General features: G+C 49.5%; 2 protein-coding genes across 3 annotated transcripts; one reads left to right on the forward strand and one right to left on the reverse strand.

The window, feature by feature from the left end:
- Positions 1-1,421: 1,421 nt before the first annotated feature.
- Positions 1,422-6,397, reverse strand: FBXO45 (F-box protein 45). The gene is made up of 3 exons (XM_058031474.1): positions 6,122-6,397; positions 5,526-5,882; positions 1,422-3,958 (listed from the first exon to the last, which is right to left on the reverse strand). The coding sequence occupies exons 1-3, from the start codon at positions 6,395-6,397 to the stop codon at positions 3,773-3,775; spliced, it is 819 nt and encodes a 272-aa protein (XP_057887457.1). The 3' UTR covers positions 1,422-3,772.
- Positions 6,398-6,553: 156 nt separating this feature from the next.
- Positions 6,554-12,446, forward strand: WDR53 (WD repeat domain 53). 2 transcript variants are annotated; one of them, XM_058031123.1, is made up of 3 exons: positions 6,554-6,609; positions 7,517-8,007; positions 10,457-12,446. In XM_058031123.1, exons 2-3 carry the CDS (start codon positions 7,531-7,533, stop codon positions 11,042-11,044), a joined length of 1,065 nt encoding a protein of 354 aa, XP_057887106.1. In that variant the 5' UTR covers positions 6,554-6,609; positions 7,517-7,530; the 3' UTR covers positions 11,045-12,446. The 2 variants fall into 2 exon arrangements, with proteins under 2 accessions (XP_057887106.1, XP_057887105.1); XM_058031122.1 differs by lacking the exon at positions 6,554-6,609 and having other exon boundaries at positions 6,801-8,007.
- The last annotated feature ends 2,819 nt before the right edge of the window (positions 12,447-15,265 follow it).

The following is a 15,265-nucleotide window of genomic DNA, read 5'->3' on the forward strand; positions in this document are numbered from 1 at the left end:
GGGACAGGACCAAGGGCCTTTGCCAGGGGAAGGTGCACACAGGGCTCCCAAAAATGTGCACCCACTGCAGCCTTCCAGCTGGGATAAAAGCATTTTCCAGGAGGGAGTTTCCCAGCCCACCTTGATTGATCAGTTTGTCAGCGGCACCTGAGGTGTCACACAAGAGGCTCAGGGCCAGCACAAAGTGCCACCAAGGCCAGGAACAGCCTCTGTCCCCACAGCAGTGACCACACGGAGCTCCTCACCTCCCCAGAGGTATGGCAGGGACAGAGGATTGACTGTTCAGCTCCCAACAGATTTCACAGCACACTCAAACCACAGGGAATTTTGGATTTTATTAAAATGACAGATAAAAGGCTCACTTATCCTGAAATCCTGTAAGAGTCTAAAGCCAAGACCTGCTAATCTGATTGATTTCTGCTATGGGGGCTGTGAACACTTGATGCTCCCCCTGACCAAAGCCCTTAAACCCCTTGTCAGGGCAGGAAAAATACCCCAAACAACTGCTCAGCTGACTCTGAGGTACCTCAGGCTAAGAAAACCAACTCTGCCTTCTTGGCAAACCAGCACAAACCTCTCTGCTCCTGCAGGAGGTGTGGCACAGACATCTTTGATGAAAAATCCTTTCCTTGGGATTTCTCCTCCTGAAAAGCTGAGAGGCCTCAGGAACAAAATGTAAACAATGATTATCTGCTGCTGTGGAATGCAACAGGTGCATCTGTGATTGGTCTCATGTTGATTGTTTCTAATTAATGGCCAAACACAGTCACCTGGCTCAGACTCTGTCCAAGTCACAAGCCTTTGTTATCATTCTTTGCTATTCTATTCTTAGCCAGCCTTCTGGTGAAATCCTTTCTTCTATTCTTTTAGTATAGTTTTAATGTAATATATATCATAAAATAATAAATCAAGACTTCTGAAACATGAAGGTAGATCCTCGTCTCTTCCCTCATCCTCAGACCCCTGTGAACACCGTCACAGAGGTGCCAGCCAGGATTTACTGCTTAAAAGCAAACTCTTGGTGCAGAGAGTTTGGAAAGTGCCTCAGAGCTCAAACCCACAACAGTTCTTCCTAAAAGCACTGTGAAATATTGAACTTGCACGGGGAAAGCAAAGGACAGAGCAGGAGGCTGAGGGGGAAGGAGACCCCTCGGGGCAGCAGTGGTGTCCCCACCACCCCATCTCCAGCCCAGAGGCCCCCAGCAGGCAGGAATGCCTTTCCCACAGTCAGGAGAGAGCATCCCTGTTTCAGAGGAGGCAATTTCCCACCAGAGCTGTCAGATCCCTGAGTTTCCAAGCCCTCCTTAAGCAGTCATACAGCCCCAACACCTCTGTCCTCTCGGGGCACCAAACTGCAGCTCCCTTCTTGCCCCCATCTGTGGGGTTCTGCAGGTGCCATTCCAACAATCCACACCAACAGATCCTTCTGAATGATAGCAGAGTTTATTTTAATATTTTGTACAGCCAGCATTGGTCTCCAGGAATAAGTTATAATCTTACACAAGTGAGTCAGCCCAAACCCACCCTTAAGGAATGTTCAACTTTCAGCACTTCTGATTTAGAGGGAAATTATTTAGAGGGTAAGATGCAGTCTGGAGAATGGGAATCAATCTGAATTTGCGATTAAAACTCCTCAGAATTCTCGGGGTTTCCTTGCCTCTAACTGGATCATGGACAACAGCAGAGGTTGCATCTTTCAGGACTGCACTGAGGATACATTCATCCTGGGGACTATTTATTTTCCTAAACTGGGCAGGGTTTTGTTTCCTTTATCCCCAACTCTATGCCCCACGGTTCTGCTCTGCAGACACTTCACAGTCCAGTACAATCAATGCCTGTAACAGATTTGTCCAGATGCTTGGATGCCTGTCCCACATCCTTTATTTGGCTGCTCTCAGCACCTCAAACACCTCCACTGCTCACAGCACATTCTGTCTGGTGCAGCAAGAGGAACAGACCTTGATTTGCCTTTCAGCAATGAACACACAGAACAAATAAATACTTTTAAATCCTTTAAATTGTAACAACTTACACAGTTCCAGGGCAGAGCCTGGTGATCTACCTGGCCAAAAGCACTCCAAGGCAAAGCCTCACTCACTTCCTTGAGGAACAGGGAAGGGGATGAGCAACAGCCCAAGAGGAATTCCTCTTTCTTCCATGCTCAGAGAATTGCCAGTGTCTAGTACCAAGCAACTCACTTTCTCTAGCACAAAAAAAAACAAAACAAACAAACAAAAAAAAAAAAAAAAAAAAAAAAAAAAAACCAAAAAAAAAAAAGCCAAGCAAAAAGAAGTTGTATAAACATTTCCTTTCCCTCTCAAAAAAGCAGCTCTGAAACAGCCCAAGCAGCTCTGGGAGATGCCAACCAGCACAAAACCAGAGTCAGGAGCCAGCCAAGGGTGTCACAGCCTTCCTGCCCTGCTAAAGACCCTCCTAGGGCTCCCTAGAGACCTTCCAGCCTCACAGCAAAGTGGTTCCACCAGGAATTCCCTCCTCACCACACCTGGCAGCTCCCCAGCCTGCACAGGCCAGCACACAGACACGCCTGGGGGGGTCTGGACATGGCTTTGAGAAAATCAGTGAAGAGCACAAACATTAATGTGACCCAGAATCCCCATCAAAGGGCTGGTGAGAGTTTTACTAGTCCTGGGCAGGTGAATGTTGGGGTGCTGGGGATTTCATTCAGTTAAGAAAGGTTCAGGCAAGCCTTAAAGCTTTATAAAGCCACTGAAGCTGAAAGTAAGGTCTGGTTGCAGAAGCCCAATGGTCCTTCCACATCAAGTTGAGACATCTCACAACAGTGATCAGCAAGTGAGAGAATGCTCTGAAAAGGTGCCATTTTTGACATGGAGAGGAAGGCAGGCTCAGTGCTGTGCTCAGCCTTCCTTCCTGAGGGAAACTCGTGGGGAAAACGTTTTTGTTTCCTACAGAGAACAAACCTGTCACTGAAGCCATGGAAACTTTCACAGGAAACAACCCAAAGCAGCACCTCACTCCACAAGAGCACCCCAAAACACATCACAACAGAACTGCACTGACATGAAGGCTCCACACCTGAACCAGCTGTGTGTTCTGGTGCCAGGGAGGGGGGTGATTTTGTTTTTCCCCCTTTAAGAAATTCTGTCCCAGTTAGAATAAAGCAAACCCTTTCTTTTAACTGTTCTTATCAACGTTTTCTTTATATACAATCCTTAAAATACACTTAAAAATAGCTGCACACGTGTTGTATGGTAATACCAGAGAAGGGCAGTTGCACAGACCGTGCCTCTGAGGACACTAAAAACTGTAAATACCCCCAGCTCTGCTCCAGCCCTCATGCTGGCCCCAAGGAGGGAAGGAAGAAGGGAAGGAAGGAAGGAAGGAAGGAACAAGCAGTTTGGAAATGGGAGTCTCTCACAAAACACGCCACTTACAAATCCCAGGGTAACTTCCTCAAGCATTTTTGTATCAAGTCCTTTCAGAAATGTTTGAGGTCACACTGCCATTTTAGCAATAAAATCTGCTGCGACATGCATGTGTCAGCTTCCCACTCAACCAACTGCAGCCCTGAGGATTTTTCTGGCCTGGCAGAAAGAGGAAATGTAACACAAGTTCTGAAGAACGGCTGGTCCTCCGTTTCCAAACTCCATGTGGTTCCCTCGATGGCTCTTGGACACACACCCACACTTTTTTGTTCTTTTTTTTTTCCTCTAATACACGTTTCCCTCTAACCAACATGCAGATTTCTCCTCCCAAACATCCACATCTCGACGTCCCAACGAGACAATCCATGTCATCCATCCAGAGGCTTTCCCAGGTAGACCAAAGTCACTTCTGTGTTACCATACACAGCAGACACTGCTGGATACAGGCAAACTTTTGGCAGTCCTCTGAAGGCAACTCCCAAGAACTCATAGCCCCTCTCAAATGCTAATGTTTTGTCTTCCATGTCCAGGATCACTCGAATCCTTTCACCTATCTGGAAACAGAGACAGGAGGGAGAGTAAAAATAACACACAGAGATGGTCAGCATGTTCAGATGGAAACAAAAATAATGCAAAGTGGAACGCAGCAGAGAATTTTAAAGCAGGGCTGTCCTGTGTCTCATTATTGATTGCTCTTATGAAGGGAATTTCTCAGTTTCACCATGATCTGAAGCAGGACAGCATCCACCCTCTGTTTATGATAATAAACATGACCCTTCCCATATGAACCTGTGAGAGCAGGCACTTTGTGCTGTGTGCTTTGGAAATACTGCAGAGCTCTGGAATCTTTGCAATGGGCTCCAAGTTACCTGAGCCCTGTGTTCAGCTGCTGCTATCACTGAGCAGCAACTGCTCTGTGAGGAGCATCTTTAAAGACAATGGGTTTAAGAAAGACAAGTGCCACCTACAAAAAATCCCAGAATAGATTAATATGCAGGAGCTGTCGCTGACAGAGGTGTTCCTCCGCCAAGGTAAAAGGAAATTTCGGTACAAAATGTAAAATGGAACACCTAAATAAATATATATGCTTACTCCCTGCATATATCCAGCACACATTATTTCAGATATCAATGAAAGTCCCAGACAACAGGCACAAGCAGAGCAGGCACCACACAAACTCCTGACTCTTCTCCAGCCAGCCCCAGCACTGGGAATTTCTTCTAGCCAACACCAACACACACATGTGTTTCCTGCAAGCACATTTTCTATGAGCAGGTCACTGCACAGGTCTTAATAAACACAAAATACATCAAAGGGTCACTGATTTGAACTTTCACACAAAATTTAGGAATATCACATGCAAGGTACTGGACAGATCTTCACCCACAAGTGAAACAAAGTCACAGCACTGGGGGTCACACTGGATTATTTTAAAGGCCTTTCTAACTCCTTCTCTGAATAGGAGATGGAAATAACAATGATCCAGTTTTAAGTTGTAACAAGAGCAAATCCAGCAGTTGTGTGAGCAGGCAGAATAACAAGACAAGCACTTCTGTAAGGACAAAAAGGTAGGGTGGCCGCTGCTCTTTAACACCCTGAAGTTATCTGAACATCAGATTCCAGATAAGAAATGTCACCCACAGAAGGAAGGTGGCCAGTGAGGAAAGCAGCAGCAATCAGCACTGCTGCAGGTTTCTGCAGGAAGACTCTCACCTAAGCACTAAGTTCAGCTCACCCTGCCAGACAACAAAGGGGTACAAGCCCTCAGACACTCACCTTGCTGTGGGGCAAGTTGCTACTTCAGAAAGCTACAACAGTCTTTTCAGGTTTTATTCCAAAAAGCACCACGATGTCAAAGCAGACACCCACAGTACAGGTTTCACACTCAGAGTTTGAGATTAAAGTGTGGGAACAACCCAGGGTGTCAGGTGCACTGAGCACCAGACAGGTGTAGCCTGCACAAGCAGTAAATGAATGGGGGAAAGAGCTCACAAAGTGGAATCATTTGCCTTCTGCAGGGGAGGCAAAGAGACCTTTGAGAGTCACTTAGGAGCAATTCAGCAGCCAGCCGGGACAGCGAGTGACAGCCAGCACCCGCCAGCCCACTCCAAACCCTCTCACCTGATATTTGGGCGCGTTATTGCACTGGGGGAAGCTGCCGTTCACCTCCCCGTTATGCAGCAAGTTATTGTCCACCAGGTTCCAGCCCCAACTCTGGTCGTCGCTGCCCAGCAGGGCCACGTAGCCCTGGCACTGCATGGGGGCGCGCTTGGTGGCGATGCCGATGACGGCCACGGTGCCCAGCGGGCCCTCCCACCACACCTCCCAGGCGTGCCGGCCCTCGCTGAAGCCGATCTTGGTGCGCGCCCCGTCCGTGCTCTGCGCGATGGGGTTGCGGTGCAGCGTGAAGCCGTTCTTCTTGATGTACACGTTCCTCGAGCAGTCGTTGGTGCTGAAGGCGTGGTGGAAGGCACGGACCTGGGCGAGACAAGGCGGGAGGGGGAGATGGACGGCGCTGCGAGCAGCCCGCTCTAGTGGGAGGCGTCCCTTCCAACCCGAACCATTGTGGCTCTAGGAGATAAAACCCTGCGGCGCTCCCCAGCCTCCCGCCCCCTCGCTTTCCAATGGCGGGTGGGCCGGAGGGCTGCGGGGGCGTCCCCGGGCGCCGGGGGAGGCGGTGAGGGGGTGTCCCGGCGGGGCGGGGGTCCCGGCCTCACCTTGCCCTTGTAGGTGGGCACGTTGCAGAGGATGTCGGTGCGCAGGGCCTCCTCGGCCAGGCAGCGGGCGGCCAGGCTGCGCCACACCTCGCTGTTCTCGTCGCCGTGCAGGACGCGGTGCCACAGCTTGCAGACCAGCGCGCAGCTCCGCAGCTCCCGCAGCTCCAGGTACGAGAACACCAGCTCCAACACCCGCCCCGGCAGCCGCCAGCCCGGCCCTCCCCACGACGCCGCGGCCGCCCCGGGGCCGGGCCCGGGGCCGGGCCCCGCCGCCATCGCCCCCCGCGCTGCCCTCGCCCGCCCGGTGTGGCCGGGGCCGCCCGAGGCCCTCACGGCGCGGGGGCGCGCGGCGCCGCCATCTCGGCCGCGGGCACCGCCCCGCGCGTGCGCGGCGGGCGCGGGGGGCCGGCGAGGGGCGGGGGCGGCGGCGGAGCCGAGCGGAGCCCGGGGGAGGCGAGGGGAGCGCGGCGGAGCCGAGGGGCGCTGAGGTGAGAGCTGGGGGCCCCGCGCCTCCCGAGCCCCCCGGGACGGCCCTGGCAGTGCCGCGGGCCGGGCCGAGCTGAGCCGGGCCGGGGGGCGGCCGCAGGGCTCGGCCTACCGGGACGGGGGGCGGTCGGACCGAGCTGCCGCAGGGCCCGGAGGTTGGCGGGGTACGACTCACCTGGGACCCCCGGGGAGCGGCGGCCGCGAATGTGCCCCGATGAGAGCTGCGGGGGAGGTATCGGCCTTCTCTGTAGGGCTATTTGCTCTCCAAGAGCGAAGTTCCTCCTCTGGTGGAATGAATGGGCTCTAGCTGCTCTTTAGATCTGGGTCAACAAAAATCACATGGAAAACATAACGTGGTTGTAAAAAACCAAAAGAAGGTAAAACCACCAGAAACAAGCGTTTGTTGCCCAGTGGTTAAATAAATGCACGGACCTTAGGGCAGCGAAGCGGCTGCTGGGCTGTCACGCAAACCCCATGTGCTTTTATTCGCAGCGTCCCAGTCCCTCCAACACTTTTGTGCTACCATTTTTCGTCCTTATCTTAATTTTCTGCTGATGTGCTGCCCTAAGCAGTGCTGTGACACAGGCTGATGCGGGCAGTCACACCACGGAGGGTTAAGGTTGGTGAGCACCGTGGGTGTGCTCTGAGTGCCAATTAAATATGTTGCAACCTGTTTTAACTTAGTAATACTTCTTTTAAAAAGTCTCATTGTGTTATTTAGGTTTGGAACAGACCGGTCAGCGCCGTGGTGTCGCGAAAGCTCCGCTTGGGTACTGAGCTGTCCTGAGCTGTGGTGGTGCCCGATTTAACTGGACACCGGAATTTCAGGATGATCTTCTTGCTTGATGCGTTTCTGCTGCAATGACACCAGCAACCACCTCATTCGGGGCTTGTTTTTGTTTGTTCCAGGGTGTCCCCGCAGCATGGCGGTGCGGTGGAGCGGTGGCCATTCCTGCTCCGTGCTGTGCCTGGCCGTGAGCGCGGAAGGGCTGGTGGCCTCCGGCGCGGAGCGGGGCGAGCTGGCGCTCTGGGACGGGGCGGGCTCGGCCGTGGCTCAGCCGCGGCTCCCGCAGGCGGAGGACGTGACCTCGGTGGTGTTCTCGGCGCGCCGGCCCAGCACGCTGTACGCGGCCCACGGAGAGACCGTCAGCGTGCTGGATGTGCGCGCCCTGCAGGAGCCCCTGCAGCGCTTCCACGTGAACGAGGAGGAGATCAACTGCCTGTCGCTGAACGACGCCGACAGCCTGCTGGCTGCCGCCGATGACTCGGGGGCCATAAAGGTTGTGGACTTGGAAAGCCAGAAAGTCAGCCGGTCCTTGAGGCACTCCAACATCTGCTCGTCTGTTGCCTTCCGCCCTCAGCGGCCTCAAAGCCTGGTTTCCTGCGGGCTGGACATGCAGGTGATTTGCATACATGTGCACGGGTATTAATGAAGGGAAACGGTAATTAGCCACCTGTGTAGTGAGGCACCCACAGACTTTCACCGAGCACGAAGGTGGTCAGCCTGCAGTCACTGTGAAGCTCCTCACTATTCTGAAGTAGTTTTGGGGCTATTCTGAAGTATTTTTTCCGCTCAGCAGCTTCTGCCCTGCTTTTATCTTCATTGATATTTACAATTCAAAAGTGAATGGGGTGAGGGGAATTCAGAATACACTGCAAAGCTCACTTGTGCTGTATTAGCTCTTTATTGGACTGAGCAAAACCAGCAGCTGTCCCTAGGGATCAGTTGTGGCTGCAGATGAGATGCAAAGGATGGTGAGGAGAAGGCACAGTGCTTGAGGCAGGCAGGTAGAGCAGCATCTTTCCAAGTAGAACATATCACTGTGAAGACAAGTCATTTTTATCATTTGTCCTTTGTTCTGTTAGCATCTTGGAAGTATGAAATGTTCTTTGCCTTTTAAACCTTCCTGTTCTCATCAAGAGGAAACTTTGTCCTTTGCATTCTGAGAAGAGCCATGCTGGGAGTTAAGCCCAGAACAGATATTTTTCAGTAATTTCTTTCCAGTGGTTGAGGCCTGACCACATTCCTGGTTTAGCCCTGTATGAAAACTGTCACTTCTCAAAGGTTTCTGTGGTTCCAGTGGTGTCAGGGTGAAGTTTGTGTGACAGCTTTGAGCAGTTTCACCTTCTGTTCTTGAAACCAAAGTACATCTCAAACCCATTAGAGCTGATATTTAGTATAAACTGTATTTTTCTGTGTTAAAGCCATGATGATAGACCCTGTTTGGGAGGAGTAAACACTCAGTCCCTCAGCTGGCTTAATTTTGGTCCCTAAAATGCAGATACACCAGCTTGTGGCTGGAAACTTTTAATCTTTTAATCAGAATTGTAAACATTTATGTACAACTCAGTACAAGTGAGCTGATTCTTTTTTGTGACTTTTTAGTGTTAGTTTCATTTATTGTAGCTCAGCAAGTTGGTTTTGGGGTGAAAGTCAGTATCCCAGAACAGGATTTCATTAGTGTGCTTTTGTACAGTGAAAATAGCATTGTTCTGCATTGAGGCTGCATTTTAAGATCTGTCATTTCCCAAAGGGGAGCTTAGCTGCAGAACTCTGAAGCCCTGTGCTGCCCCATGCCTTTGGACAAGTTATGAGCTCTACAAAACATGTTCTGGGCTTGTCAAACCCTCAGGGAAGCCATGGTTGATGAGAACTGAAATTCAGGTTGCTGGAGTTCTTTCAGGAGTTTTGATGAAGCAGGGGAAATGCCATGAGGACAGAAAATACTTAGTTTGCAGAAAGCTCTTCAGCAGTTGATGGATTCATCAGATTGTTGCAGTCCTGTCTCTGATAAAAGCAGGAGTATTTTCTGTAAGCATCACCCAGCCCCTCTGATTTACAGTAAATCACAGTTGTTGTGGAAGTAGTTTTAGTGCAGCAGCCACAGCAGTAACTGAAACAGGAAAGTGACAGGAAATATGTTTCAGATGTTTTAGTGTGATTTGGATCCCAGAAATGCAGAGCCAGGCTCTTTTGTGAACTAAATTTAAAGACTCCTGTACTTATTGGTGATTACTACTGAAGGAGTATTTTTATTAATAACAAATTGAAATTTAGCTTTATGAAACAAACAGTACACCAGTGCTGCATTAGACTGACTTGTGCTTTTTTGATCTGTTGCCCTTGAGGGTGCTCATTGTCAATTCAGATCCTACAAAAGTCTTGAGAGCATTATTTTAAATTGCTCAGTATAAATCTGTAGTGCTTGAACTGCTGTACAAGAGACACAGGATTCTTCACTGGGGGCTTGGATTTGGGGTGGCATTGGAAAAAGAAGTCTAAAAGTACAACCTGCCCCATCTCAGTAGGTAAAGCATGCCCTACTCCATAGCACAAACCAGATCTACCCACTGGATATAAAAATAAATACAAATATGCCTGTTTAAAAACCACAGCCCCAACTGCTGTTTGCCTTTTGCTGTCCCATTTTTCAGACACGTTTGTGGAAGTGACTATTATAGGCCAAGTAGCAGAGACAGAAATGCAGAATGATAATGATCTCTATTCACTGCTAGGGTTTCCCTGTCCCTCCTTCTCAATAATTGATGTGCAGGATGTCATGATTACTACTGCTGAGATGAATGCAAAAGCTTTTAGAGCAGTGTTTGCATCTCTTCCGTGGTCTAAAGGTCTGAGTCATTGACTGCAGAGTGTGGTGGTGGTGGGGCTTTGCAACGCAGGCCAGAAAGATTTGCTACATTTATTAGAGCAAGTTTAACCACGTGCTTTACACCCCTTGGAGTCACACACAGCCTTTGCTCTGCTAGGACAAGAAGTGTGGTTGCTTATGTTACTATTAAACATCCAATTTGAGTAAAATACACAAACAATTTATTTTTTTTTTCCAGGTGATGCTGTGGAACCTGCAGAAAGTTCGTCCCTTGTGGACCACAAACCTGCAGGAGTGTGAGATGGAGGAAGAGAGCCCCCAGTCAGCTGGGCAGTTCTTCAACCCACCTCTTGCACATTCCCTGTCCGTGGCCTCCTGTGGCAACATCTTCAGCTGTGGAGCTCAGGATGGTAAAGTCCGACTGTTCCGAGTCACTGGGGCCAGGTTTGAGCATGAGCTGGAGTTCCAGGCTCACAGCCTGGGAGTCTCACAGGTGCTCTTTATGCCTGAGGGCTACTGCTTGTTGTCTGGAGGAAATGATGGGAAAGTCTTGCTCTGGGATCTCAGCAGCAACATTGGGAAGCAGCAGAAAAGTCCAGCAAAATCTCTGCACAGGAAAAAGGCCCAAGCAGCTGCTTGCAGCAGAAAAGATGGGAAGCTCAACAAAGCAGCCTCCAATGAACACCCTGCAGTTGTGCCAAAGCTCAGCATTGAGCATGGAGAGAAGGTGAACTGGCTGTCGTGTGCAGAGATCAAAGGCTCCAGGAGAGTGTTGGTTGCTGACCAGAGCAGCTCTGTATCAGTCTATCCATTGCCAGAACCTTAAGGCACCCAGGTGTTACAGAATCTAGGGGATTAAATCACTTCTGAGAGCCAGTTACATGCACTGACAGTGACCTGGGCAGGGAACCCCTCTGGTCCCTGGGAAGGGAAGGGGTTTGCTGTGCACTCCTGGTGTCCCTGGCCTCGTGCTGGTTCTCTGTGGCTCACACAGCCACTCTCTCTTGCAGGGTTGGCAGCTTGCTGCTGGAATTTCAGTGAAACGGGTCTCTATATTTAGGGGTAACATTAGTTCATGGCTAAGCTGACGTAATTAAGGCTGGAGGAGAAAATTAGTGCTCAGGAGACACCCACAATGCCAAGTGAGGCTGCTGAGCAGCAGCAGGGCTGTCACTGGCTCAGCCCTAGGTGGTTTGGGCTGTTGCAGTGCTCTGTGTGATTTCTCCCATAAAGCTGTGTCCCAGCTGGCTTAAACTGGGCATGGTGGAATCTGGTTTTCACCACACTCTGTCAGCAGCTGCATAGACTAGAGATGCATCAATTAACAAGTAATCAAATTTGTTTCCCTGCGGTTGCCAACTGAATTTTTTCACTGCAGCAAAAGAAGGAGCAGGGGAACTGTTACACCTGTTTGCTGGGTCAGCTGTCAGTTAGTTGTGTATATCAGGGAAAAAGAACTATTACACTTGTCTTAATAAATGCTTTCTCTCTCACTCTTCCCTTGTCCTTAGAATCACTCTAATAGTGCCAGACTCACACAAAATTGTGTCCAAAAGTTTGTTGTACCCCCATCACAGGGTGAATACCAAGGGCCAAAGGCACAGCTTCTCCTTAACCAAATACTTCCTGTCTTCCCAAAGGTTTGAAACACAATGAGCAGAACTTGGCTTGCTAGAAGCTTCCCTTCATTTGCAAATTGAAGGTAGGAAGACCTAAGTGGAAATGTTACAGCTCTGGGCATGTTCAGTTCATGCTGGATTTCCTATGAAGTGGGCAAATAATTTTTTAAAAAGGGGATTTTTCCTAGGTTATCCTTATCCTGTCACAGAACTGAATTTCTAGTACTGGCTGAGGACCTGCTGCACTGGTGGGAGGTTTGGGTTTGTGCTGCTGTGTTTCACCAGCTGGGCTGTTACCAGACTCCTATTATATTGGAAAAATTTTCAGCTCTTTTGGTTTTTTTTACACACCCAACTCTGGAATATCATTATCTGGTTGTGCTGCCTCTCTCCACCCTTTATGGAAGAGATTGCAACTGTCTTGGTTTTGCTCAAAGCAGCTCCTTGCATCCAAACACAACTCATTCTCATCCAAATCAGATTTTACCTTCATACCTTTTTAATTATAAAAAACAGGCAATCTGCTTGTACAGCCTTTCCCAGCAGGAAACTTTGGCCCAAGACACGATCTGGTGGGCACGACAGCAAATTGAAGCCAAAACACAGCAATAAAATAAAAAAAGCAGAAAATTGTGGTTACTCCCTTTTGTGTTAGCTGTAAATTAGCTCATCTGTGGAGCCATGGGATCAGTGGGGCAGAGGAAGGGGCTGTGTGGTTCAGTGTGTGACACGTCCATGGCCGTGTGTTGGTGCATCCATGACCTATATTTGGATATACAGGCTATAAAAAGCCTGGAACAAACAACCTCCTGCAGGACTCAGATCCCCTGTCCCTGCTGCTGGCTGCAGGAGACAGGAGCGAGCCCACTCCAGCTTTTATTCCTCCCCTTGGTTCTCCAGGACGATGGCGAAGGGCAGCATCTCCCTGCGCTCCCTGAACGAGACCCTGAACAGGTCCTGGGGGGCTGGAGAGGGACAGGGAGGGCTGGGACATGGGACACCCCACCAGGGTCACCTGGGCTTCTCTGGGAACTCCTGTGGGCAGCAGGGTGGGGTGTAAACAGGGAGGGAGGAGCTCATCAACAGGCTCAATGTGTCCTTCACCCACTGGGGAGGAAAGAGGGACAGAGGCAGCAGCTCCATGGTGGTGTTCATTCCCTGGCTGCCATCCTGGCTGTTTGCTGCAGGATTTGGGCAGTTGCTCCATCACACATGGGCTGCAGCTGCATGAGGGCACTTGGGCTGTTCAGCCTGGAGGAGGCTGAAGGGAGACCTCACTGAGGTTTGCAGCTTCTTCATGAGGGGGGAGGAGGACAGACACTGATCCTCCCTGTCCACAGTGACAGGACCTGGGGGAACGGCCTTAAGCTGTGTCAGGGGAGGTTTAGGTTGGATATTAGAAAAATGTTCTCCCAGACCATGGTCAGGCACTGAAGAGGTTCCCAGGGAATGTCACCAAAGCTCAAGAAGCATTTGGACAATGCTCTCAGGCACAGGGTGGGATTGCTGTGGGGGCCAGCAGTTAGATCCTTGTGGATCCCTTCCAACTCAGTATATTCTGTGTTTCTGTGAAATTCAGGCTTGCTGTTCTAATTGGAGATTTGAGGTGAACTTCTGATTTTCAGACCCTGCCTCAGAGTCTGGAGAGTTCAAAGATAGGGAGTAAGTGGTTATCATGAGCAAAAAAAAAAAAAAAAAAACCCAAGAATGGATCTTTCTTAAAAGTTTAAGGAAAGCAAATCACCACCACTGGGGAATCAGGTGGTGCTGATTCACCCTCCATTTCCAAAGCCTGCACTTGGCAGAGGAACGTGACCAACAGGTTCATGGACTTCCTGAAAAACAATCCAGCCTCAGCTGCCCCTGCTGGCACTGCTCCGTGCTGGGCTGTGCAGCAGCAGGCACCAGTGGGGGTGGCTCAGGGCAGACATAAAGATGTGAGCATGGATCTTCAGGAAAAAGAGTCAAAAGAGGGTCTGAAATTCGCAGCAGTTAAAGGCAGGCAGGATACTGTCCCTACTCTCTGGATTTTCACATTACTGGGAGGGTGGTAAGGCCCTGGCACAGAAGCTGTAGCTTCCCCTGCATCCCTGGAAGTGTCCAAGGCCAGATTGGATGGGGTTTGGAGCAACCTGGGATAGGGGAATGTGTCCCTGCCCATGGCAGGGGGTGGAATGAGGTGGGCTTTAAGGTCCTTCCAACCCCAACCATTCTGGGATTCTGTGACATATTACATTTAAAGGCAAACTATGCAGTGTTGAGACATTTAAAAGTCAAATCAGGTGTCAGACATACAACTGTGGTTTACCTGCAGTGAAAAGGATCCCTGTCAAGAGTATCCCAGCTGATGGGATGCAGTATTTCTGCTCAGGAAATGAATGATTATATGTTGACAGACAGACAGGTGACAGACTTGGAAAGAAACTGCTCCTCTTGTTGAGATATTGCTCATACTGTTGGTTCACCCACAGTCTTTGTGACTCTGATTCACACAATGGTGAGCACAAAAGTAGCAATTGGAGACCTGACCAGAGGGAGAAACAACTCCTGAAAGAAAAAAGTGAAAATTAATTCTGTGGGAAACTCCTTGGAGAAGTGTGTGTCTAACATACCATGGAGTGAGGGAATGGGGAGAGCTTGGAGAAGTGTGGGATGCTGCACTGGCCTGGAAAATCAAACCCACAGAGTGACAGCTCCAAAATGTCATTTTCTGCAAATGCCTGAATAGCAGAAATAAGGTTTCACATAGAACCACACTTGCAGAGAATTGGGAATGCTGGAGCTTCTACTGCATGGCTTCCAAGCATGTTCTGTGTGCTGATGACAGGAATTTGAAAAGCTTTCTGGTAGAGAATGGGGATGTGGTTTGTGTGTACACTAGTCAGAGGCAGAGCTCACTGACTTAGTGGTAACTTCACTTACACTAAAGGAAAAAGTGTTCAGAGGTCATGATGGAAATGAAAACAGGAGGTTTAATCCATTTCTTCCTCTTTTCATTCCAAACTTAGATCAAGAGGCAGCAGCACTCAGTCTACCAGAATTCACTTCCAGCTGTGGGAATTTAGTGTGGATCTACTGTGGTATAATTGAACAGACATTCTTAGATCCAAAATCGGCAAATGCTGAAATGTTTGTTGCAGGTGCTTAAAAATACAGAAGATTAATTTACAGATAGGCAATAAAAACAATGTTTGAGAGACAAGACTGGTCAAATAGTAAAGCCTTGGACTGGAGGCTGCTGAGGAACTGCTGCACTGAGAGTAACATTAGTGATGAGATCTTAGATAACTTCACTCTGACTTGCAGAGGGGGAAGTTGGAGAATGGGCTGTGAGGAAGCTTATTTACCATGATAAAAAGCTGCAAACCAACACTTCACTGGCAGAACACTCATTATCTGACAGCCCAGCTCTGAAAGTCACTCACAGC

Source organism: Melospiza georgiana, chromosome 10 (assembly GCF_028018845.1).
Source record: "Melospiza georgiana isolate bMelGeo1 chromosome 10, bMelGeo1.pri, whole genome shotgun sequence".
NCBI classification, from domain to species: Eukaryota; Metazoa; Chordata; class Aves; order Passeriformes; family Passerellidae; genus Melospiza; species Melospiza georgiana.